The 25,325-nt window shown below is 42.7% G+C and overlaps 1 protein-coding gene across 1 annotated transcript in view; it reads left to right on the top strand.

Moving 5' to 3' along the window:
- Positions 1-25,283, top strand: part of tspan17 (tetraspanin 17) — a 27,863-nt gene extending 2,580 nt beyond the window's left edge. The window contains exons 2-8 of the mRNA XM_017426664.3: positions 12,125-12,175; positions 14,710-14,856; positions 15,610-15,780; positions 16,185-16,310; positions 16,537-16,584; positions 19,195-19,311; positions 19,467-25,283. Of these exons, the coding sequence (XP_017282153.1) occupies positions 12,125-12,175; positions 14,710-14,856; positions 15,610-15,780; positions 16,185-16,310; positions 16,537-16,584; positions 19,195-19,311; positions 19,467-19,532 (726 nt within the window). The 3' untranslated portion in view covers positions 19,533-25,283. The remainder of the gene's footprint in view (positions 1-12,124; positions 12,176-14,709; positions 14,857-15,609; positions 15,781-16,184; positions 16,311-16,536; positions 16,585-19,194; positions 19,312-19,466) is intronic.
- The last annotated feature ends 42 nt before the right edge of the window (positions 25,284-25,325 follow it).

The following is a 25,325-nucleotide window of genomic DNA, read 5'->3' as shown; positions in this document are numbered from 1 at the left end:
GGAGCTCAATAGTCAGCGCTATTGTTCCTCTTCACTCGCAAGCCCTCAAATGCGCCGAAAAGATGGCGAGAACAAAGACTTGGCGTACGGGAAAGAAGGGGGGGGGGGGGTCCTATTTTCTTCCATGATGCGTTTTTGTTCTAATGGACATGTCAAATACAGTATTTCTTCTGTTTTTGCTTTTTTTTTTTTTTGGTCACACTTACACTTTTTCAGATCATCGAACAACTGCTAACATGACACAAAGATAACCTGAGTAAATACAAAAGACAAGGTTTTTTTTTTCAATGAGGATTTCCATTTATTAAAAGGACAGCGCTATCCGAACCAATCTGGCTGTGTGTGGAAAAGGTATTTGCTCCTTAAATCTAATTACCGGTTTTGCCGACTCTTGGCAGCACAAACTGCAGTCAGGTGTTTGCAGTCACTGGGAATGTGAGGCCTTTGGATTTCGGTGGAGGAATTTAGTTTGCTGGACTTTGGCTCGTTCTCCTGCCGCAGAACCCAAGGGAGCCTAATGGCCTCCGACTGATGGCCCAGGGGCGTTCTCCTTCAGGATTTTCTGTCAGAGAGCAAAATTCATGGTTTAGTGTGTTACGGCAAGTCGTCCGGGTCCCAACGCAGTAAAGCAGGCCCAGACCATCCCACTGCCACCGCCGTGTTTGACTGTCTTCACGGTGTTCTTCTCTGAAATGCAGTGTTGGTTTTACTCTACTTGTAACGGGACGCACACCGTCCAAAGAGGTCCACTTTTGTCTTGTTGGCTCACAGAATATTGTCCCAAAACTCTTGAGGATCATCGAGATGGTTTTGTTTTTTTGCCAAATGTGAGACTGGTCATTGTGGTGTTTTTGGTCAGCGGTCGTTTTGGCTTTGGAACTTTCCCACGGAGGCCAATTTTGCTTTTCGTCTCTTTCTCGTTGTCGAATCACGATCTCTGACCTTAAGTGAGGCCTGCGGGGCTTTACTCTTTCTTCTTGGACCCCTTGAATGAGCCGTCGAAGCCTCTTGGAGAAGTTTTTCGTCGGGCGGTCGCTCGTGGGAAGGTTCACCACTGTTCTGTGTCTATTTAAGGGGTTTCTCGATTTTGCAGGTCTGGCAGTAATCAGGCCGGGGTATTGCGAGTGACACTGAACTCGGCTTTTATAATAGCATCTTGATTATTATATTTTATCTATTGTTAATTTGATCTGTTTATTGTAGTTTTCTATTGATTTGTTTCATGATCTGAAATTTAAGTGTGACCAAAAAAAAGGTCAACTAGTTTTTCACAGCGCTGTACGCACCGTCTCTTTTTATCGCTAGCGCTAATCGCCACCCACTCGATCCCACAGGCCTTAAAACCCGTGTTCCCTCCGCATCTGTGTTGCTTACAAACCGACACACCTTCAGTGAGCCAAAGGCTTTTCTAAAGACACAGGCTCAGATGCGTACTGTGATTTGCCTCCCGAACGAGAAGTGTTTTTGTAATTCAGCTGGCCTGAGAAGTCAGCCGGGAAACTCTGAGTCACAGGGCTGCAGCGCTGCGTCTGACTCATGTGCCGTTCTCTCAGTTCGACGCTCGGGCCGAGCTAACAGGCCCGCGTGTCTGAGCTCTGCGAGGAACTGCCGAGCAAGTTCCAGCTCGCCGGATGTTTCCGTTAATAACGAGACAGTGTCCTCCACTTGTCTGCGTGCTGCAGAACTGGATTTGACAGACAAGCCGGTGCGCTTCTGAAACGGAGAGAAATGAGGGTTTGTTCTCCCCAAATCAGCCCATTTCTTTCCCCTTATAGCCATCTTGTCAGGCTCCAAAGTGCTGCCCAAATTGAGACAAAATGCTTGCAAGGCCGTAAACACTGTGAACAACACAGCGTGGGTGCAGCTTTTCGCCTCTTTTTTTTTTTTTTTTTTTTTTCTTCTGAGCTCTCCCTGCTCTCGAGCTCGCTCCAGACAGCCAGACGTCTTCATCTTTAGCAGCAGCACACCTTCCCCCCCCGGAACAGAGCCGTTCCTCACGCCCATTTAATTAATCACATTTTCTGCCCAAGCTGCTGAAACGTTTGGAGGCTCTGCGTGCTGTAATTAAGCGCTCGTTAAGCTGTAACCAAGTTGCTGAATTGGTTTGGATGCAGAGTGTTATTAGCCGGCTACAGCTCCACGTTATTCGCGACTGGCACTGCGAGCGCGCGCCGGATAATCACATCACAGGTGGAACGCTGTCGAGGAACACGTGTGAGCGCAGCCACTCGGGAACGCGGGACACACAGGCTCTTGAACTCTCGCCCGACTCCAGGCATTGAAGTGCGTCTCTACTGATCCAGTCACAAGTGGACGTCCTCAAGTGCAGGTGTTCAGAAACACGTTCTGCACGCATTCCTAAACCGGCACTTTCAAATGTCAGCATTGAACCTAATTTAACACAGATCAGCGGCAAAAATGAAGCACGTATTCACACACAAAGACAGACTGTCATTAAAACAGGTTTCAGTGTTTGTTTGTCTTGTCACCAAGGATGCATTTGTCGAGCAGATAAAATAACCACACGTAACACAACATGTAAACAGGATTCGCTCTGATTTCTATCTTTTGGACAAACAGTGTTTGTCGTGCTGCTAATCGCAGTTTTGAACCGGACCTTGTCATTTCCCAATTGCAGTCAGAGGCTTGTTTTCACTACACTAGATTGGATTCTTAAATTTGGTTTGGAGCTTTAGATTTGTAGACCCATTGTTGTAGGTGATGCATTTGATCGCAAAGAGCCGTTTTCATCTCCCTTAGACATTCAGCCCCTCCCCTCCCTCGTGGTGAAGAATTAAACATGAAGCATGGCGTAAATTAACGTTACCCCTTTAATTATTAGCAGTTTGCCGATAGCCTCACCACTATTGTCTGTAAAGTAATGGAGCAGCTTGTGGCTATGATTAATAAGAAATCAACTAACGTTATTCTCCGTGTTTGGAAGAAAGCTTCACCTGTTTTAATTGTTGACATTGATAGACAATGTTCTTCTTTTTCTTTTGGCTGTTCCCTTTTCAGGGGTGGCCACAGCAAGTCCTCCTCCATCTCACTCTGTCCTGTGTCCTTTGTCCTCAGTACAACTACCTCCATGTCCTCTCTAACTGCATCCATGTATCTCCTCTTTGTCTTTTTCCTGGCAGCTGCATCTCTAACATCCTTCTACTAATATACCCACTGTCCCTCCTCTACCCTTCTGCTTGGTCTCTTACACACATAACCCATCTACCTTCCTCCTCTGCATCATGTCAGCCTTTCTCGACCTCTGCCTGTCATTGTCCCTACGTCTCCTGGCACATTTCCGTCCTCGTGATCTTTGACTAAAAGTAGCACAATTTTCGCCGGCACCCTGTTTGTCAACAGCACCGGTGGCGATCGTTGTTAACTCGATCCTATACGGCATCTCTTGGATGGACTCGCATGTTAGTTTTGGCAGAAGTGTTTTACTCTGGATGCCCTTCCTGACACAACCCTCACCATTTACTTTAGGGACCGACATGAGACAAACACTGGCTTGTGCTCCCAGTAGGTGGTTTATTGATAGAGGATGTTAATGGAACCCAATTTTGTGCCTCAAATAGTTTTATAAGTAGGTGGGTTAAATAATCAGCTGAAAATGGCCAATATTAGCCATTTTTTAAAACATTATCAATCAGCCATGCATGGACATCTTATAAACTGCCAAGTAGGAAAATGAAGATGCAGCAGCAGCTGCTACAGCCAGCTCACAGTAGCCCACAATTTAGCTTTTTTTTTTTTTTTAAGCAAGAAGGTTCTTCTATATATTATTTTAAAGTGTCCAAATTCTTCTAAGGATTGTTGAATATATGTTTGTTTGAGTGAAGCAGTTTTGTTATATCTTGTTAAATGAAAAAATATATATTGGCCCAAAAGCATCTGTTGGCCATCAACTGCTCTGATTCCTAAATATTGACATCAAGATCGGACATTGGGGGAAAAAAAAAAAAAAAAAACATCAGTTGACTTTTAGTTTCTTGTTTTACTTTTGCAGTGTGCGTTTAGTTACTTTTGAGACAATGTTTTTTTTGCACATATAACCAAAAAAATATTGTACAGAAAAGTTGATTCTGACAAAAAATTCCTCTGCAGTTTGCAAGAATAAAACATCACTTTTAAGCTAATTTAGCATTTTTTGTTTTCTCTAAATGGCTGCTGGTTAGTCAGCTTGTTGCTCTTGCACTAACTAGGACAATGTCAAAACTTTGTTGTCGTTTATTTATATTGTTCTGATTTTTACTGTAAGAGCTGTATGCCTTTTTTAATGTAGTTTTTTCCCCTCTTTGGTATCAACAGTAGCGTTCAGACTTTTTCTTAGTTTGGTGCAGAGTTTAAAATTGGAGCATTTTGACAACCCCAATAGAAACGAACAAATTATATAGAGGTGTGCTCTTTTCCTGGAGCCCAACAAGCTTAAAAAACATTTTTGGCACTTTAGTTGACATAATCTCATCTGAATGACTATATTGTATCCACAGAGCTGAACACGGAGTCCATACTGTGTACGTTTGTGTGTGGATTTCCAAATAAAAACAAAAGGGAAAAATAAGAGCTTGATTTGTCTTTTTGTCAGTTCAGGTAATAAGATCATCTGGCTCTGGGGCGGATCTTCTCAAGTGTTGATAATCTGTCTGCGCACTGGGATAAAAAACAACTTCTTCTGGGACGCTCATATTTATTGGACTTACTGGGAGAAAAAAATCTTGATTTTGGCAGGAAGAGAAACATGTAGTTCCAGCTTTTATTTGCTCACCGATGAAGAACAGCACGTGATTTAGAAGAAATCATAGAAATAAAACAGATTCAATAACACTTTGAGGAAATAAGGTGGCAGTTTTGAGCTTTTCTTGATAATATTTGTCTTAATTGCATTTTAGGAGCTACCACAGATTATAACTGTTTTTTTTTTCAGTAAAAAGTAACATAAACAATTATTGTCGGAGGGGTTTGTTACGTCAGGGTGGCAGAGTTCAGCACAGGTAGGGTGTTTCACTTTGGCAAACTGACTTGAAGTTAACTCCCTGGGAAAAGTTAGCTAAAGAGAAATGAATGCAGGGATGGCACAAAAGCAGGCCGACAATGGTTTCAGTGTACTCGTTCCCTTCAAACCGGCCTTATTGTGCCACGAGGGTTGTTTGATTTGCAGACAGGTCTTTAAAAAGAGCCCCGAGTACACACCGTGTGAATAATCAGAACCGGTTAGTGAGATTATGAGACGATGTGAAGTCATGCTCCTACAGTGGCGGTACATGTCAGAAATTTGAAACTTGGGTTCTGTTCAGCTTTAACCACTTGGTGTAATTAATGAGGCAGATAATCAGAATTACCACGCCTAAATGAAAGGCAGCTATCTGGCAAAAATACCTTTAGAATATATATATAATTTTTTTTTTTTCCTCAGCGCCTTGTGCTGATGGGGTAAATTCATCTTGATGTCCACTGAGATACTCATGACTGGAAATAACAAAATTGACCACATATATCATGTTTGAATTCTGTTGTCTTCGTCCTTAAAATGATGCATTGCCGCACCTCGGTTCTTATCTGCAATAAATCCAGCGTGTGCAGGCGGGCCTAAAGTCTACATTTATACCCAAGTCTAAAATATTTATAATCATGTCGAACTCCTTCAAAGTTTCATACGTACGGGCTGTCCCAAATGGGAAAGTTTGCCTCAGTTGCGTAAGACAATTACTGATTTTTTTTTTTTTTTTTTTTTTTTTTAAATATACCTACTATTTATGAAAATGCTTTTGGGTGTCTGAAGTCTCTGTCAGCTAAAATATTTCACACAAAGCAACATTTTGTTTTGGGCCTCCTAGGTTTACAATCAGAGGCGAAACAACGCAAATCTGATACTTAAAATAGATGCAGTGGAGAAGGACAAATAAAACAAACAAAACGTTATTTACATGTATTAACTTGCAATAAATATTACATGTTGAACAATGTGCAGGAGTCCATTATGTTATTTTAGGCTTCTTAGATTTGAAAATATCTCATCGGTTCAGATTTTAAGTAGAAAAATCCATTAATACCTCTAGTAAGTTTAGAAGAAATCTTGACTACTTCTCTTTATGTCCTTCAATTTCAAATAATGTTGTTAATATTGTACCTAGGGAGGGGAAAATCCAAACTTATAAACAAATCTGTAACTTCCATAATACTTCCCTATCATGTGATTTTTTTTTTTTTACCCTCATTTGAAAAACCGACTAATTTTGCTCTGTGTTGAATAGGAGTGTAGACTTCCCAGTTTGTTAAGACTGCTCAACGATTACCATTGTTTAAAAAGAGCTCATGTCAGCAGCAGTTCTTACCGTCAGCCTCTAAAATCCCAAAGAAAACAGAGGAATGGGCCCACACTGATGCACAGTGGAGCCAATATTTGACGGAGAATTAATGACAGGAGTGCCGCTCCTGAATTAACCAACCTGGCCGACCATTAACTATTGACACCCAGCAAATTTCTGAGTTGGTTTAAGAACCCCAACTCCAACTGATTAAAGACGGGTCGCAGGGATGGTTGGGTCATGTGAAGAAAGGGTAATAAGTCATCTAAGGTGTTCCTAAAAACTACAAATTCTTATTAATATTTGTTAACAATATTAAATGGGATTTTTAAAACGGTGTTAAGAATGGTAAAGTGAACACAAGGCTTTTGAGGGTTTCTTAAAATAATAGAAAAGTGTTTAGACTTTTTAACTTTTATAGATCAAAAGTCTAAAATAAACTTTCTGCTTGTTTTGTTTTGCTTATGACAACATGACTGAGTCTTTGTTCAGATCTGGGTTTGGACTGAAAATACATTACAAACGAATCGGCTTACAGACCAGATTCATCCGTCAGGTCTTTTGTTAAGAACGTTTCTTTCAGCTATTGTGAAGCCGGTCTTGTAGTCGCTCAGACTTGCAGCTCTTTCTTTTCTCATCCACTTGTTGGGTTTTCTCTTAAGCTTTTTAAGTCTCTGAACTCCACCCTATAATTGAGAAGGGCTCTTTGGGAATTACTCTCACTATTTTATGCCTCTCAGACTTCATCCGTGTTATAGTTTTAGATCCAGGAAAATGAACTGAAATAAATGATTTGTCTTTGTACCACACTGCAAACAAACAGGTTGTTATTTTTTAATTCTCTAAATATTCTTGTATGTATGGATACAGCATTCACTCATTTTTTTCAGTTTGGGTTCCTTTTTCATGCCTAAATTAAAAAAAAAAAGAAGTGCATTAACATAAATTGCTTAAGTAAAAGTCATTGGAACAAACGTGAGGATAAAATAAGCCGTTGTGAAAAGAAAACCTTTGGAAGACCCTTGGATTTCTTGGAGAACTATTGTTTATAACCAGTAAAACTTTACAAGACCCAGAAGCTGACGCTGGACTCAGAGAACATCAGAGATGTCTGTTTCCTACGTGAATATTGTTGCGAACAGTATAAATATAACTATAATTCTGGTGTAGTCGGAGGTCACTTTAGCTATTCCTGGTGAAACTACAAACAAAGCCTCGAATCCCTGAGAGATGACACATTGTTCTCATTTTAGCTTTTTCTGTTTAGCTGTTAATCCACTGTTCTCCTTACGAGAACCTCAGTTTTGTTTTTTTGTTTTTTTCCCCGTTAAAGGCGTTTGGGTTCGTTTTGGCCTTTTTATTTCTACACACACGCCCCGAGAGTATGAGTAACACGTTAGCAATGCTGAAATGTGTATGTATGGGTGGGCTTTCTGTGATTTTTCTTTAGAAACAGTGTTTTGTTTTGTAAGAGCATGTCAAACCGCATTCTGCAGCAGTTCCAACAACATGGCTCGCTGGCTGCAGAGTTTTATCCTGAACTGGTTTGACTGCGCTTCTGCTTTAAAACATCGGTGTGACTCATGTATCCAGTGTCCTCGGCCTCTCTGAGGGGGAGAAACTCTCACTATAAGGAAAGAAAACCTGACGAGCTTTTAACATTATTGCTTTTTAATAATTCAGTTCTGGGGTCCAACACAAGAGGCCAGCTAATTGAAGTCTTGTTGTCAACACAGCTCCAAAGTAGCCTTAAGTCAGAAACTTTTTCTCTCTTCACACATTTACCAATTATACATGAAGAAGGGGTTGAAGTAAATAAAGCCTTCTCAGCGTCACAGAAACCAGAACATTCGAAGAATAGCTTATGTGTTTGTTTCCATGGGAAACATTGCTGCCCACAGATGTGCTGACCTGGTGTCAGTTACCTTCCTGTCACGTACTTCCTGTACAGCTAGTTAGGTTCCCACAGGAGGAGCAGAACTACAGAGAGGGGCTGAAGACAACCGGCGAATTTGGACCCACGTCTCCTTAGTTGTGGGACGACGTTCCAACGCCTGCATTTTTTTTTTCAGTGCCACTGTTTAAATACCAGTTAGTTATAACGGTTAACTTTCATAAAAGTTAATAGAGTTTTATCGTATGAGGCATTTCTTTGACACGGTTGGCAAAGCTTTTTGTTAATCTCCATGTAGCCCAAGGTGAAACGTTCCCGATCCGTCGGTCTAATCTTTTTTACTGTGGCATCTGCTCATTTATCCAGGCTCTTCCTGAATGTCACTTTCCTGCTGAAACCACCACCACACCCTTCACTGCAACTGTTTACAAAACGGCAGTCACATCCGACTCCGCTGAGGCTTCTCTTTGACGTTCTTTAACACATTTGTTTTTTTTCCCCGGAGTCCAGTTTGTTGCCATTTGTTTACCTGGTTCACTCAGTTCAATCAGCTTCCCAACTAAGTAGCATATTTTCAGTGGAACATTTAGATTTCTGGTTTGTTGTTTTTTTTTTTTTCGGCATAGATTAGCCAGGTAATGTAGGCATTTTCAGCAGTGACCTGTTAATTTTTGGTGCTTTGTGTTGCTAAAAGTGTGAGGATTTTCTGTAACGCTCAACTTATCAGCTTCTGAGCTAACTGTTGCAGAGTCTTTACCACGTGGCATCCTTTTCTCTGTCCAGAGCAAGTTTAAAACATCCTGAGCAAATTTTAGACCTGAGATATGCAACATTGAGTTCATCTGTTAAACCAGTGGCACTGGGTCGTTCAGACACGGCTCACTTATTCAGTCCGACATGCCTGTAAAAATGGCAACAAAACGGTTAATTGTCACATGAGCAAGATTAAACAACGTAGCGAGGGACTCAAATCAGTGAAGTCTTTGAAGCCACAGCCATTTGTATTGGTGGGTGAGGCCTGTAATAGTTGTGTAAAACACAGCAGTAGGCACGGTTTCATCCTGTTCATTTGTTAAATATATTTAAAATAAATAAGCAGGTTTTATGGCTAATAATGAACCTTCAGTATAAGAATTGTATGGTTAATTGTACTGCTCGAATGGTTAAAAATAATTCACAAAAGTTACTGTATTCCTTGAAGGAATGCATATCACCCACCACCTTTCATGTCAGTTTAACTAAAATTGTCTTACGATGAGAAATGACCGAGTTATAGGCGTTTTGGTAAAACCGAAAAAGTTATGCACAATCTCAGCTCACATTACTCGGCTACTACCACGTCACATTTTAGCTCAATATCTTTAGGTCTTACTGAGCTATATCCATTTCTGTGTTGGCTAATGTTGATCGGCTGTTTAGCCACTTTGAATTGGGTTGACTCCAAAAGCTAATCAGCTGTCGATACGCATCTAATGATTACTTTCTGAAAGTTTATTTGAAATCCCTCCAGTGGTTCATGAAATATTTTGTTAACAGACACAAGGGATGACTCCAACAATTAATGCTGAAGGTTTTAGCAAAGATCTGTGGAGTGAGTAGCACTTGGTCCACGTGTTGGGAATGACTCTCGGCTACAAGCACACCAACGTTTAGCACAATATCTGTAAACTTGACTGAATTATAGCCTGTTTTACTGTCTGAAGTCATTTGAATGTGCTGGTCATTTTGAATTGGGTTGGTTCTAAAAGTTAATCAGTTGTAGATGTACATGGGCATAGGCAAATACATTATTATATTAAGAAAACAGCTTTTTGTCATGGGTGAAACTATTGAGGACAAAAGTTTGAACTCTGCTGTTATTTATTCTGTCAACCAGTTTGTACCATCTGGCAGATGTGTACACCGACATCTTGGACACCTCACTAAAACAAGCCACAGCACATCACTGCTTCAAGACCTCTACAATCATCCCAGTCTCAAAAAGACCTGCCGCATCGACTTTAGACTACTTCAGACCAGTGGCACTCGCACCAAAAGCCATGAAGTGCCTGGAAAAGTTGGTGCTTGGACGCGTGAACTCTGTGGCTCCTGAGAACATTGATCCTACCGTCCAAACAAGTCGGAGGGCGATGCGGTTGCCATAGCCTTGACTACAGCTCTGCCTTCAGTACCATTCAGCCCGGGAAGCTGGTTGGGAAGCTAGTTGACTTGTGAGTCCCGACTGCCACCTGCAGCTGGGTTCTGGGTTTCCTCACGGACAGACCTCAGGTTGTCAGGATGGGACGGATGGCCTCCTCCAAGCTCACAATCAGCACCAGATCTCCACAGGGCTGCTGCCTCGGCCCGAAGCTCTTCACTCTGTATACCCACAATGGCGTCTCCAGCACCAATGATTCGGTCATCAAGAAATATGTGGACGACACGACCATCCTGGGCCTCATCAAGGGAGATGAGACGGGATACGGGGAGGCGGTCAACAGCGGAGAGGAGAACCACTTCATCCTCAACGTAGGAAAGACAAGCAAACTCATTGTTGACTTTGGCTGGTGGAGAGCATACTCGCCACCAATTAATGCTCTGTGTGGCATGCCAACACACCACACAAACGGACAGGAAACGCTCTCTGGAGAGTCATCAAAACGGCTGGGAAAAAAAATCTTCAGGACTGACTTTCCATCCACGGACTCAACATACGCACGGCGCTATAAAAAGCGAGCCACACACATCATCGAGGACACACATCCTCCCACCCTGCCCGCTTTCTCCGTAAACACAAAACACACAAAATACAATTTAAGGAAAAGCAGAGCAGACAGGAGCTGATTTTATAGCAGCTTCTTCCCTGCCACAGTCACTCTGATGGTATATCTGAACTCTGTATAATATAGTGTAAATAACATGAACACCCATGGACAATATTTATACTTTCAAGTGCAATATCCACTGCTGCTATATTTCCAAAGTTGCAATATACAGTGCTGCTATTTTGTATTTATTTATACTTCCCTGAAGCCCTTTCACAGCTTAAATTCTGTTACCATAGCTTTACTGTTAAACATATAGTTTTGAAGTCTTTTCTTTAAAGCTTTGTTGCAAGTGTATAGTTTAGTCTCCTTGCAGCTTCTGTTAAATGTATATCATGTCTGACTGGCACAAGCATAGTCGTATATATCTGAACTTTGTATGAAAGTAAAGACGGCAAATAAAGACTGTGAATCTCTGAAACAGCTTATCGGATCATGTTTTAACCCCACCGCTGCTGTGCCTGTCTGTTCAGCAGGTTCAGACCTGTGCTGCGGGAGAGGTGATGTTTATGTGTTACGAGGTTCATCTTAGTCAAATTTTTATTACGACATGTTACAGAGAAGCACCACAGGGTTAAATCATAAAACACGGACGTATTCTCTTGGCAGCCGACTATTGGAAAGCTGTGGAGGGGGTTTGAAAACATGTAGTTCGGTGTTCAGGCTGGAAAAACATTTCGAAACTGACTCCTCTGCACAGGTAGCAGTTCTTGTACAGTCTCATGACTATACACCCGTTTTAGAAACATCCTGGTTGTTTATATTATCAAAACATATCAAACGGTGTGAAGCTGTATTAGGAGGTGGTGCTAGAACTGAAATATAGTTCAACCAAATAAACATCTGAATCAGAAAACTGTGTTATTGCTTTTATTTCCCCCAAAAAATTCAAGTTAAAACTCCAAACTGAGCGGTTCTGATAAAGGAAAGTTTTGTGAAGCCCCTGCAAATGATCGTCTGCAGATGTTTCTTCTGTCTTCCCTATCATTTGGTGGACTTCTTCATCGACAGGACACTGTTTAGTCGGATCTGATTCACTGCTCGGGAACTTGACGAGTGTGTAACCTGTGTGTCTCCGTCTCTCAGCAGAGCCTTCCTCTGTGTGCTTTGTTTTACAGTTGCTAGGAGCAGCATTCTTGAGTATAGGCCTGTGGGCATGGGCGGAGAAGGTATGTATAAACACACAGACGCACATAGACGCACACTGGGAAAGGACAGGATAATTTCCTTACCAGCATAGCTGAAATTCCACCACATATTCTGGCCACAATAAGCTGGAAGTTTGCTGGTGAGTTTAGACGCGAAACATAGAGGTGCTGTTCGACAAGCCGATCGTTTTAGCTGACAACGTTTGTGTCTTGGTCGTCTCAGGAAGTAAGCCACGCCCCTCCGCCACCGATGTGATCAGGAATCAGCTGACACTCATGTGACCCGCAGTTATCACCAACACAATGCCTTATGCTGTACAAGAGCCAGTCACAGGAATAATTACTCCGCTTGTTCAGATGGAAACGATTGTTTTTTTTTTAACGCACATAATAAAGAGCACAAAGGTCAGAGTTCGCCATTAACCTCTGATGTGCAGTGAATCTGGGCGACATTAAAACAGTCTTCCAATCGAATTAGCAGCCGATTTGTTCATTAATTAGCAAGCGAGCAGTTCCATTTGTTTCTGTAAACGCTGCACCGTGCGCTGATTAGTAACGTCTGGTCATGAACTGTGTGCAGATAGGTCTGTGCCGGAGTACCTCTGTGGAGCGGCGTGAATAATTTATTGGGATTAGGTTGGATGATGAATAGCAGTAGCTGGAAGGGGCCTAATGGCGATTTTGGGTCTGAGTGACTAAGGCGATTAGTTTGGAGCCCAGTGCTTCGCAGCACGTTGTTGTTCGGGGCTTAATGAGCAAATTCAAATGAAGGCAGTTCAGTTTGCACCGCTGATGTTAAAAATACAAAACATTATTACTTGCGTCTTACTGCAGATTCACTTCAGCTGTATTAGATTTCAGATATTGTGTCTGTAGGTGGAAGTGATGGACGTGGATTCTCCAATCTGTAGCAAGTAAAACAATATGGAGCTAACCGCAGGTCCTCCCTCCCATGTGAAGACTGTTGAAAAGAAATATAGCTCTGATTCTAGCATTCCTTGAAGAAATACACTTCCCTGCCGGCTTTCACGCCAAAATTCATCTCATAGGCCACAATCAACAACCTGATTAACTCTATGTGAAGGAGATGGGCAAACGGTGGTCCCACCAGATGCTGATACTGACTCCCAAGGCAGTAAACCTGAAGGAAGTAATGTTGTGAAATCCATTCTGGCTTCTGTCGTCCACTGCCTGGAAAACAGCGCTGTGTCAGAAGCCTTGGCAGATAAACCAGAACTCTAGTCCAATCAGTGCACTCAAAGATGTCTGTGCCCATGGAACCAAAAATCACTCTTTATTGAGAATAAAGTTACATTTTGCGTCGTTATGCAGATTGGGGGGTAACACAGGGACTCTTCTAGGCAAACGTTTACATACTATTTTTAGGCAATCACCAAGAAGTAGCTGGCAAAAATGCGTCAGAACGAAAATTATCCCCCCTGATATACCCAATATACCACGTCTCACTTCCCTCATTCACATAGTTTTCTGTTTTCGATGTCAGTAAGCAAAAGAGTTTAAAGCAAACCCATCAGGACTGTTTTTAATCACAACCACAGTCGGAGCACTATAAACCTGATGCTATTCTTTAATAACATCCTGTGTTTGTTCCAGCTCAGCGTCGTCACTCACGTTAATGAAAGACGCAGTCTGCATTAATGCTCGTACGCATGTATAGTGATGGGTTCTGCAGGGCCCGCGCAGAACCGGATGTGAAGGCACAACTTGACACAAGCTGCCAGTTTAGACTGTCACGTTTTAAAACGAAGTTTACCACAAAAGGGGAAAAGCAGACTTTTTATTATTACTACCTCCCCACAAAGATAGGCATACCTACATAAAGGTAACAACCAGAACACACACAGCAAACACAGCAGGCAGTTAGCTACATCCTGCCCTCGAAGGAAAATATTGGATCGTTTTTCTGCATAAAGCGGTTAAGGTTTGTCCTAAAAGTCTGTGTTTATCCAAATGGATGTTGTTTATTATCTTCAGAATAGGCTGAGCTCAGTTCATGTATATAAGAAGAAAAGTTTAAAGTTCACAGAAGATTTTAACATCGTTTACAAACAGTCGTTTAAACGTTTGTTCACACGGTCGCCTGCGGAGAGCAGTCAGCGTCATCTCAGTTTGTAGAATCAGGGAGAAACTCTCATGGCGGGGTCAAGGCCGACGCCTGTTTGAGTTCTGAAACGACACAAACCTGAGGGGCAGGATGTACAGAAGTGCGATCTGAGGGATCTTTACATTTCACCGCCTGATAAGTGACTCTTCCCCCCCCACCTTCACAAGCCTGAGCAGGAGTTCCTGGAGTGAGACCGTTGAAAGTAAATTAACGAGGATAACGCCTCTCTCAGGTGTCATTTCAAAGAGGTTACAACACTGTGGAGGGAAAAAAACAGTAAAATAACGGTGTCGCAAAGATAATTTCCTGTTCGTCTAAACATCACGGATTAATGGCTGTAAAAACGTATTCCTCCTCTTGATCATTTTTGCAACGTGTTATTAATTGTATCAATCCTTTTGTGTGACTATTTATCTCTTCTTCCCTTCAGGGCGTGCTGTCAAACCTGTCCTCGATCACAGATCTCGGGGGCTTCGACCCCGTGTGGCTCTTCATCGTGGTAGGCGGGGTCATGTTCATCCTGGGCTTCGCCGGCTGCATCGGGGCCCTCCGAGAGAACACCCTCCTGCTTAAATTCGTAAGCTCCCTCCCTGCTTTTGACGCGCAGATGCAGGGTTTAATCGCTTCGACACCCTCCTAGATGCGCAGCTCACACCAGACGCTGACGCCGTGAGTGCAGCAGGTGTCACTTTGACTCACCGAAACCAAATGCTGGGAGTGGTGACGTGTCTTTGAATATCTGCAAGTGAACCGAACCGCGTTGAGCTGAAAAGTGGCGATAAGAGACGCGCGCCTCGTTTTCTCAGTCAAGCTCCTTTTTTTTTTTTTTTTAAATCTAAACACCAGTTTTTGTCAAACGCCACAGCATCTTCGTTTATGTGGTTTATTTTGGTTTGGCAGTGTTGATAACGACATGTGACTGACAGAGACAAATTCACCTCCTCGCTGGCTGCAGTTCTGCGCAGCCACTAACTCCAGCAGATGTCCATTAGCAGCAATAAGTCAGGCATCAGAGTGAGGAGCTAATGCGGCTTTTGCCCATTTATCATCAGTCTCGTCTTCTACATTTACTGTAAATGGATAGTGTAACGGTACCTGAGGGACTGTGGTTTGTTGTTGCTACACTCTCACTTGTCAAACGCAGACAGGCGCTACAGCCAGACCTAAAGGGGGGTGGGGGGTTACATCAAAGCTTTCCTGTTAATTCTTTTAGAAACATGAGCAGAAACAAAGTTAACCTTTTTTTTGGGGGGTATGTTTTAGTGCGTTTGTGTTTGAAGTGACGTATTTATTGTTTTCTCTGTGTGTGTGTGTGTGATGTTCCATGTAGTTCTCGGTGTTCCTGGGTTTGATCTTCTTCTTGGAGCTGACTGCGGGGATCCTCGCCTTCGTCTTCAAGGACTGGATCAAAGACCAGCTCAACCTTTTCATCAACAACAATATCAAGGCCTATCGGGACGACATCGACTTGCAGAACCTCATTGACTTCGCCCAGGAATATGTGAGTTACCACACCCAGTGGCTGCAATTACTGTGAAAACTAACCCCCCGCTCCCTAAAGCGCTACACATCTCTCGGCTGCGAGAGTGACTTTCTTCCTGAGAAATGTACCGTTTATGATAAATATGAACGTTTTTCTGGCTCAGACAGGCTCTCAGCAGTAAAGTCAGCCGCGTCGTTTGGCGGCGGCAAATCTCACGGTTAACATGGTTGTATTTCCTTCACATGATTATCCATTTACGTGAATGGGACAGTTTAGTAAATTGTCTCCTGTGTGTACGTGACGTGTCGTAAATGAGATTAGATCTGCAGCCGACTCCCCGGTCGAGTCTGGTCTGCAGTCTGAACCGAACTTGTGCGCTCGAGTTGGGGGTTAACCGCGTTGTGTCGTTGCTGCCGTTTCAGTGGTCGTGCTGCGGAGCCCACGGGCCTGACGACTGGAACCAGAACATCTACTTCAACTGCACAGACAAGAATCCCAGCAGGGAGCGCTGTGGAGTCCCCTTCTCCTGTTGTGTCAAAGATCCTGCGGTGAGTCGCTCATCACAAATGATCAACATGTCCGACTAACCGAATGGACTTGGTGTCAGTAGCTGCATATAAATATAATGATCAAGTTTTTTTTTAAAACAAATAATAAATGGTTCAACCATTTTAGCTACATTCTAAAGGCTCTTTTTACAGCTTACTATATTTTGTCATTCCCACAAAAAGTCTCCAATATTTAATACCTATTTTTTTCCCCCCTTCTTTTTAGGAGGATGTCATCAACACGCAGTGTGGTTACGATGTTCGGCTGGAAGTGGTTGGTATCTTGTGTGTTTTTTGTCACTTAAGTACTTAAAAAAATCAGGTTTTGTCATGATGTTTTTATTGGACAGGGTTCCTACACAGTCTGAGAAAGTGTGGAAATGTATAGAATTAAATTGGAGTGTTTTCCAGGTCTGATAAGTGTGGAAAAATTAAAACGGAGGGAACCATTACCAAACATGATTTTTATATTTTTCTTTTGCGCTCGGATTGTTGCTCGAAGCAGTAGATCCCCAAATGGAAGTACAAAAACATGCAAAAAGTGAATTTTTCATAATAGGTCCCCTTTAATGTTTGAGCCATCAGTGAGTTGGTTTTGGATGGAGAACTTATGGTTTCTTGTGGGCTCATGTATCTCAGCAGTTTTTAGAAGCGGCTGCTCTGTGGATGGTCAGCCTGGTTGCTCTTTAATGACCACAGCCTCCAAATGTTGGTGTCTTTGGACAACAGTTTTCTTCCCATGGGCTCTCTGTACACAGCTTAAAGATGTTTTACATACACGCTATGTACACTTTTCAATAAGAAGGTAGCCCAGCTCTAAAGCATATATGGCTTTTTACATTTCTCTATAAATGAAAACAGTTTTATCACATAGACGTCAAACCGTATCGAGGAAGATTTGAAGCTTGGCATTAGAATCGCACACTAATTCAAAAACGTGGAACGTTTCCTTCTCATCTTTTATGTACAATTTGTGTTTTTAAAAAAAACCCACATCTGGGCCACATTTGCAGCAAATATTTAGATATTTCAGTGTCAAAACATTCCCAGGAAAATCTGAAAGCTGGATAACGGAAAAATGTGGCATTTCAAAATGGTGAAAGGTTCCTGTTTCAGAGCTCAATCATCTCATCTAAAAAAGGCCGTAGCCTTTAAGACTTTTACAAACAAGTAAAATAATTAAAAAAAAAAAAAAAAAGTGAAGAAACTCGCTGCAGGTTGAAATGACTCTGAGCTGTGGAGCGGAGTCACTCCTGAAGACGTCCGGGTCTGCTCAAAAGTGCAATCTGTCTAAATCTGTGTTCACGCCTGGACTCGTGAAGTGTTCGGCAGTGTTTAAAGGATGCGTGGAGAGTTCGGTTCAGTTTCCCTGCAGCTGCTGCTCACACAAGCACTTCCCGATAGGAGAGATGCTCTCTCCTCAGCTGGGAAGGCGGGGGGTTTAGAGAACATCTGTTTGAAGCAACCAAGGGGCAGAACATCGTGGAACAAGTACTGTGTGGGGAACTATTGTTTCCCTGAGAGCATGAAGAGAGGAAAGCGCGAGGCTGCTCGACGACAGCGACAGTAATTCGAGGCTTGCTGGAAGGTTTGTCCGTCGTTTCACCCACACCCAGTTTCCTAACTAGCCGGGGAAACTCATGGATGTCTGCAAGGAATTCTGCCAACATTTTACCCTTCCTGAAACATTCCAGAGGTGTAACTAAACAAATGGTATTCCAGGACCTTAAACGAAAGGTTTATTTCTGTTTTTATCTAAAGAATGGTATAAAAACCTAAAAGAAAACCCAACGATCCACACAGCAGACGCAGAGCACTGAAGGGTTAAGGAGCCTGCCGATTATCCTGGATGCTTCTTGCTTTAATAACAGATTGTTCTTGCTTACAGGGATAATTAGGCTCCAGTTTTAGCTCTGAGAGGAGCCTAACTCCACTCTGTAATTGGCTACTCGGTGGGTTATGCCAGTCCGTTCCTTTTTTTTTTTTTTCTTCCCTTCCCCACTACGTGTGGGTGTGGTGGTTGCAATTCGCTGCACTGCAGTCTCAAAGATTCGCTGTTGCTAGGCAAAAGCTGCGACCCTATAAACCACCTGCAGCTGAGCCGGGGTGGGGTGGGGGGATGAGATCATTTTCTTCACGCGCTTGTCGAAGTCGTCCCGACCTGCGCAACTATCAGGGATGCGCAGCAAGTTCCTGTGGAAGTGCCGGGCGGGGAGAGAGAGGAAGAGCGGGAGACATGTGAAGGACAGAGGCACAAGGCAGGGAGCTGAAATAGCTTCAGAGGAAGTTCACAGCCAGAATAACACAGTGTTTCCTGCTTCTTTTTTAAAAAATTTTTTTTTATTGGCTACCAGGAGGCTCTCTTTACTCCTCATTGGCTGAAAGCTAGCCTTCAGGTTTTTTTGTAAGAGAACAAAGAGTTTGTCTGGTTGACTTGAGGAGCAACAAAGGCATCATTGTGTAGAGGCACCTATTCTTACTCCCTTTTAGGTGTCATTTCAGCCGTAAATTACCCCCCCCCCTCTTCTCTCTGAACGTACATCATCAGCTGAACGGGACGACACAAACACCCATCTGTCCGCCGGCAGGAGAAAGGAGCCTGCCTCGCTCCAGACTGGGGTGGTCAGTGGATGTGTAAAGCCTCCTCTGTTAGGCTCCAAAGGATCCTGACAAAGAACATGTTGAAATCATTAAGTGTGACTCAGCAATCGTGCAGATTCCTGCCAGGTTAAACAGTGATGGAATCGGTGGGCAGAATGTTGTCTGCTCACACGTTTGTTGAAATGGATCAAAATACCAAAGTCCTCTGTCAGGATTGTTGTTAATCTCACTGTAAAATCACCAGGTTTTCTTTTTATATTCATATATATTTCCTTGTGAACAGGATCTGAACCGGCAGAAGTACATCTACACCAAGGGCTGCGTGGGACAGTTTGAGAAGTGGCTTCAAGACAACCTGATTATCGTAGCTGGGATTTTCGTCGGCATTGCACTTTTACAGGTCAGTTACCGAGCGGCAGGTGTTCCGATTCTGTGTCGTCACTGCCCCCCGGTGGCGACCAAACGACAACACGAAACCTCTCGGTGTCGGTTAGTCACGCTGGCGGTTAACACGACCAACCTAATGAGCGAACGTCTGCTGTGGCTCTCTTCCAGATATTTGGCATCTGCCTCGCTCAGAGCCTGGTGAGCGACGTCAGAGCCATTAAAGCCAACTGGTGACAGGGGAGGTGAAGTGGAGCTGCCGCCCTCGCCGCCCCACATCCAGGTCAACACAGCACACTAAACAATCCCATCCAGCTGAGCACGGAGAGCCAACGGTTCTGTCGACTTGGCTGCCAAGTCAGGCAGCGCGTACACGCTGTCGTGTTTGTAATCACAAAGTTTACGTCCTGTTCATTCCTGAAAGAGGGAGGAGGAACTGTTCCATGCTAACCGAACGGCTTGGATTTTTAATCCAAATATTACAGAGGACAGTCCTGCCTGCTTCAGAGCTGATTCTTTTTTTTTTATTGTTTTTTTTTTTTTGGACAAATGTATTTATGCCAGTTGCACAAGGACTCCTGTCAGCCTGGAAGTCATGGATGAAAGTACAAGATGACAACAACAACAAAACAAACAAAAAAAAAGTGACAGCAAGTTTCCTTTTGTAGGTCAAGCATCACAAATTGTGCTTTTTTTGTGTGTGTGCATTCACCCCTGCATCCTGCTTCAGAGGATGGAGTGTGATAAACGCATAGTTTCCCCTGTGCGTCATTTATTCTTTCCACCGTGACCCGCTGAAGCCGCTTACAATGATGATAGAAAAAAAAAAAACACGGAGGGAGAGCGAATTCTGGCTGTTCACGTCTGCAGGCGGCTTGAATAGAAACGCGTTCTATTTGCAAAAAGTTAAAAAGTGCCATTAAGTTGCTATTTTTGAGTCCTTTTCCGTTGCTGACATTGAATTCCTGCTCCCTGCCACCCCACACACACAAACACACACTCACCGATACCTCAGGGCCTGGCTGAAAATGTGCACTTGCTTTCTGCCACTGATTAAAATCTTCTTTTTTTTACTTTTTTCCACCCACGCCTGTTAACGTCAGATAGGGACGGTTCCTTCGTACGGCCCCGTGTTGGCTCCGCTGTGATTGCCTGATCTGTTTATCCTCCGACGGGTGTTTGCCTCGGCGTGGTCAGGATGCTAGGTCAGCGCCGTACGGGGAAAAAGGGGTCGAAAGGGTGAGATTGTTGGATTTTAGTTTAGTTTTTTTTTTTTTTATCTTTGAGCATCCCCCAGGCACATGGGGATTGCCGGTTTGGGGCCTTTTTGCGTGCATGTTAGCACACCTGTCTTACAACCTGTTTGCTTCTTTATTCAGGCTTCACTTTGTGTTCTCGTGCACGCGCGTCTGTATTCTCCACGCGTCGTTTGATTCCACCCGGTACCTGCTTCGCCTCTTCGCTTCTCGTATTTGTCATTCGGAGTTTCAGTTAAGACCAAATGATATCAGCTCAGCCTCAGCTGCAGAGCTTCAGTCTGGATCTGATTTAACTTTAAAAACGCGACCAAACACAACATTTCTGGATCTTTTTAAATGTGAACTTCATGTCTCGCTCTGTCGGAAAGTGGCAGTCGAGCAGAAAAATCCAACAAAGATCAAACACTAACTGTTGTTTTCGTCTTTTACTCTATATCACGTGGAAAAAAAGCACTAAAAACACGTTACCTTTTACACTATAATGTGAACGCTGCTTTAACTTTTACAAACTCTACTGTTTAACAGCAAGGCTCACAGAACGACACGTGAAAGGAGAGCTCCATTTTAATGAAAGAAATATCCAAATTATTGTTTTTTTTTGAAGGTTTACATGTTGTACTCTGCTTCTGTTTTCCTGTTTTCTTTTCTTTTTTTTTTTTTGTATGTCATAAATATACGTTCCTGACAAACATCATCTTCTTGTGAGAACAGTTTCTAATATAACCAGGTTGTTTTGTACGTTTTTTTCTTAGCATTTAAACTTTTTTTGTCTGGTTGTGACAAACATGACAAACCTTCTTGACCCATTGCATGGTTGCACGCACACACACACACACACACACACATATATATTTTGAATGCTATGCACACATGCAGAAAGATGAGAAACATTCATATCCTGTGAGGAGTCTGCCAAAACCCTTCCCTCTCCGCCGAGTCGGCCTGTAGAAAAATCGATGCGAGTTGGTTCAGTAGCACCGTCTGATTGTCTGCTTTGTGAACGACGTTGCATGTCGCTTTTTATTTTTATTTTTTCGCCCACGTGGCTCCCTCTTCAAAACCCCTTACCGGATCAGAGTGTGTCTGTTTCTCGGCCTAACACACGTTTGTGTATTTTTAAACCATGAAACAAGAGAGAAAAAAAAAACGAGACAAAACAGCCGCTTGAATTTTGGTGCGGCGAACCCTGGAGTGGGGTCGGTGGGAGCTCAGAGCTTCGATGGCTTTCCTCTCTTCAGATGGATGTGTTTCTGTAGGGGGGAAACAGAACAGATGTTCCAGATTAGAGCAGATGTAGGATTATTCACCGGATTAAACGCCACGAACGGTTCTCTCACTCGCTGCTTTCATATGGACGGACATATCGCAGTATGGCTAATCTAATTAGGGATGGGCATTTTAAGCAAAAACGCTTCGGATTCACCAGTAATCAGGCCAGTTATTCCTCATTTATTCAAGGCCCCCACCCCCTTCTGTTTAGTTTAATGTCCCTTCCCACCCCCAGCGGTCCAACAGACCAACCTGGAGCGGGAGGTATTAAAGCGGAGCTCACCTGTGACCCTAGTTTCCCCTTTAGAATCCTTTCCAAATAAACTATGATGGCAGAAAGGTCGGGTGTAGGTGTTGGAGGGGGAGAGGGGACATGGACTGGTGAAGTAGTGTTAGGTAACACCTTGCTGTGTCACTACCAGCTGCCCATTCCTAACTGTACCATCTTTACATAAATCTACATCCTGATTTTGATCTGTATCATGAAGTTTTAGGCGTCGACAGACCTATTTGTTTACCGTGACACCCATATCACAGGACAGGCGTTGTAGATACGACTCCCGGAGTTCCTGTGTGCTCTTGAAAAGTATGGAGAAAAAGGAAATGGAGAATTAAAATGTGTCGTTTTGTTCCGGACTTTTTGCCCCCTGAAATCTGACTTTCTAAGGATTAATTGCTCAGACAAAAGCAGTATGATACTCACATTAATAATCTGTAACAGACATGGACAGTTAAGAGTTTTTGTGCACATTCTTAAACACTTTGTGAGCCCAGGTAAATTTAACGAATGTGACCATTTGTCACAGACTCGGCACAAGTTAGCCGTGCCCCGCAGCACACGCAGTTTTATTTCCCTACAGTTGCACAGAATGAAAATGATGTATTGAAGACGACTTGGACTGTGTGAAAAGAAACAGTTTTTATTTGTCTCCATGTGTTATGTCATTCCCTGCTCTCCCGTATTCCAGAGTAGTCTGGAATTATGAATCGTCTGTAGTCATTATGTCAGGGTTGTGATAGAAACATAGAAATATCAGAATACAGACAAGTGTCACGATGTTAATACGTAGATGGAGATGTCCTGAGAGACGGAGCTCGCCAACCTGATCAGGGCTTCCTTAAAACAAGATTTTAATCTGAAGCAATTTCCTTGTAAAATAATAGCTAAATAAATACAACCCCAAATTTCTAAAACAAGCTGTGTCAAATAAAAACAGAATGCAAATGATTTTTAAATCTCATTAACCCATATTTTATTCATAATGAACATAGTGAATATACAGTATCAATCATTTAAACTAAGAAATGTGACCATTTTTGTGGCAAAAAAAAGGTAATTTTGAATTTTATGGCAGCAACACATCTCAGAAAAGTTGACCCAGGTGTCATGTTTCCCACAGTGAAACGTCTCCTCTTCTTCTAACATCAGGCTGGAAGGATCTGAACTGAGGAGAGCAGCTGCTGCAGGTTGTGGAGGAATGCCGTCCCATTCCTGTCTGATGGAGGACTCCAGCTGTTCAACAGTCCTGGCTCTTATAGCTGAATTTAATTTAATTGTTTTCTGGATGAGATCACGTGTTCTAAAATCTGTACAAGCCTTTTGTTTCACCCAGCCCAACTTTGTTAAGATGTTGCTGCCATCAAACTCAAAAAGTACCTTTTTTTTGTTTTTAAATGGTACAACTTCTTAGTTTAAACATTTGATCTGTTTTACTATGTTCTGTTGTGGGTAAAATATGGGTTTATGAGATCTGAAAAGAATTACATTCCGTTCTTATTTAAATTTTACACAGTTTACCAGCTTCTTTGGGATCGTAAATAAAAATATTGTTCGTTGCACTTGACAAGGTCTACAGTAATCAAATTCACCTCAAGTATTGTGCCTTAAATGTTCCAGAGAGATAAAAGCAGTAGTCATAAACTAAAAAACAAACCAAAAAAAAAAGACTGAGGTTTAGTTTAACCGAAACGAACCAAGTCTCGGCGACTTCTGTTGAAATCTGAAAAGTTTGGGGAAATGTTAAACGTGGTTCAAGTGATGGCTTGCGGTCTCACGTACACCTGACGAAATACTCCCGGCTGCCTCCCTTGAGTGGCTCTGAGGGCAGACAGAGAACACGAGCGTCGGGTCTGTTGTTGTCTCCTGAACAAAACTCCCTGCTGCCTTGCATTCTGCTTTATTTTTTCCCTCTCCCTGCAGCTGCTGCTGTTTCTGGATAGAAAGTGCCAATAATCAGTCACCTCGGTAATAAGGATAGTAAAGGCAGAATAATACTCAGCTGTTGTCTGACAGGATTCAGATATGTCGGTTCTCAGTGGACTGGGTTTGTGTTTGTCAGAGAGCTCTGGCTTCAGTCTGCTTTTGTATTCCTTTAATGCAGCGGGAGAGAACAACGCTAATTATGCTGTGTCCTTTATCGTAATGGCCTTGCATCATGAAACACCTTAATTTCGCCGCCGTCCCTGCGGGTAATTAAATCCTTCCCTCGCGAGGAGCCTTGTGCATACCATGAATCTACGTTTTCTTTATCAGCGTGGACCCTACCGCTCGGCGTTCGGCTCCACATTCCCTTTTATGCGGCGAGGCGCTCAACGCCAACGAAGTTCAGGAACGCAAAGAAAGACCTGCGTTCGCCGTTTAGCCGTGTTTCCGGTTTTGACGCACCGTGTAGCGAGCATGGAGGCACATGAGCGTTCCCTTTCTTTTTATTCCAACGTGTTTTTAGTTGTTTTGTTGTTCTTTTTGCAGACTTGCCTGGATGTTTAATATGCAATCATAAAACACTGAAATCACCAACTAAAACCACTCGTCTTCTTTGTAATTGCTGTAAATGTGACCGGTTTTTTAAACATCCAATTAAAAAAAAAAAAATCACTGTAGCTCTGGCTTGAAAACTCTAATAAAGAGTAATCATTTTGGAGTAATTTGATGGGACCTTTTAAAACAACCTTTCAGCTCTTTATCCAAATTGTCCATTTTTGTTATCTAACCGTGTTAGCCCCCTTTTAAATTTTTTTTAGTTTTTTTGTTTTTACAGTTTTACTGACAGTTCCTATATATTTTAAAATAAAATGTCTGGCCGCACATTTCCACCCCGACAACTGGAACGCCATCGCGCCCACATCAGAGAACACAGACTCAGCAGAACCAGTTAGACAGTGAGAACATTAGCAACAACACCACCGGTGTTAGCGCTGACATTTCCACACCCCACTTAATTTACAGACTTATAGCCAAATATGGTCACAGTTTATGATCATTTGGCCACACAAAAAAGAACCAAACACTACAATGTCTCTTTGTACAGCAAGTCAGCAAATTGTTCTAATTTTTTCTTCTTTTTTCTTTTTTTTACCCCCTCGTTGTGTTCAGATTCTGTTTTTTTAGCTTTCTCACGCTTAATCTGAGGCGTGGCCTTGTAAAGAAATGTAAATAAAAACTTTGGTCTGTTACACTGTATTTTCTGTTACATTATGCCTCTTTCATATATTAAAGGATCTA

This window comes from Kryptolebias marmoratus, linkage group LG9 (assembly GCF_001649575.2).
Source record: "Kryptolebias marmoratus isolate JLee-2015 linkage group LG9, ASM164957v2, whole genome shotgun sequence".
NCBI lineage: Eukaryota > Metazoa > Chordata > Actinopteri > Cyprinodontiformes > Rivulidae > Kryptolebias > Kryptolebias marmoratus.
This window is presented reverse-complemented; position numbering and strand designations above follow the sequence as displayed.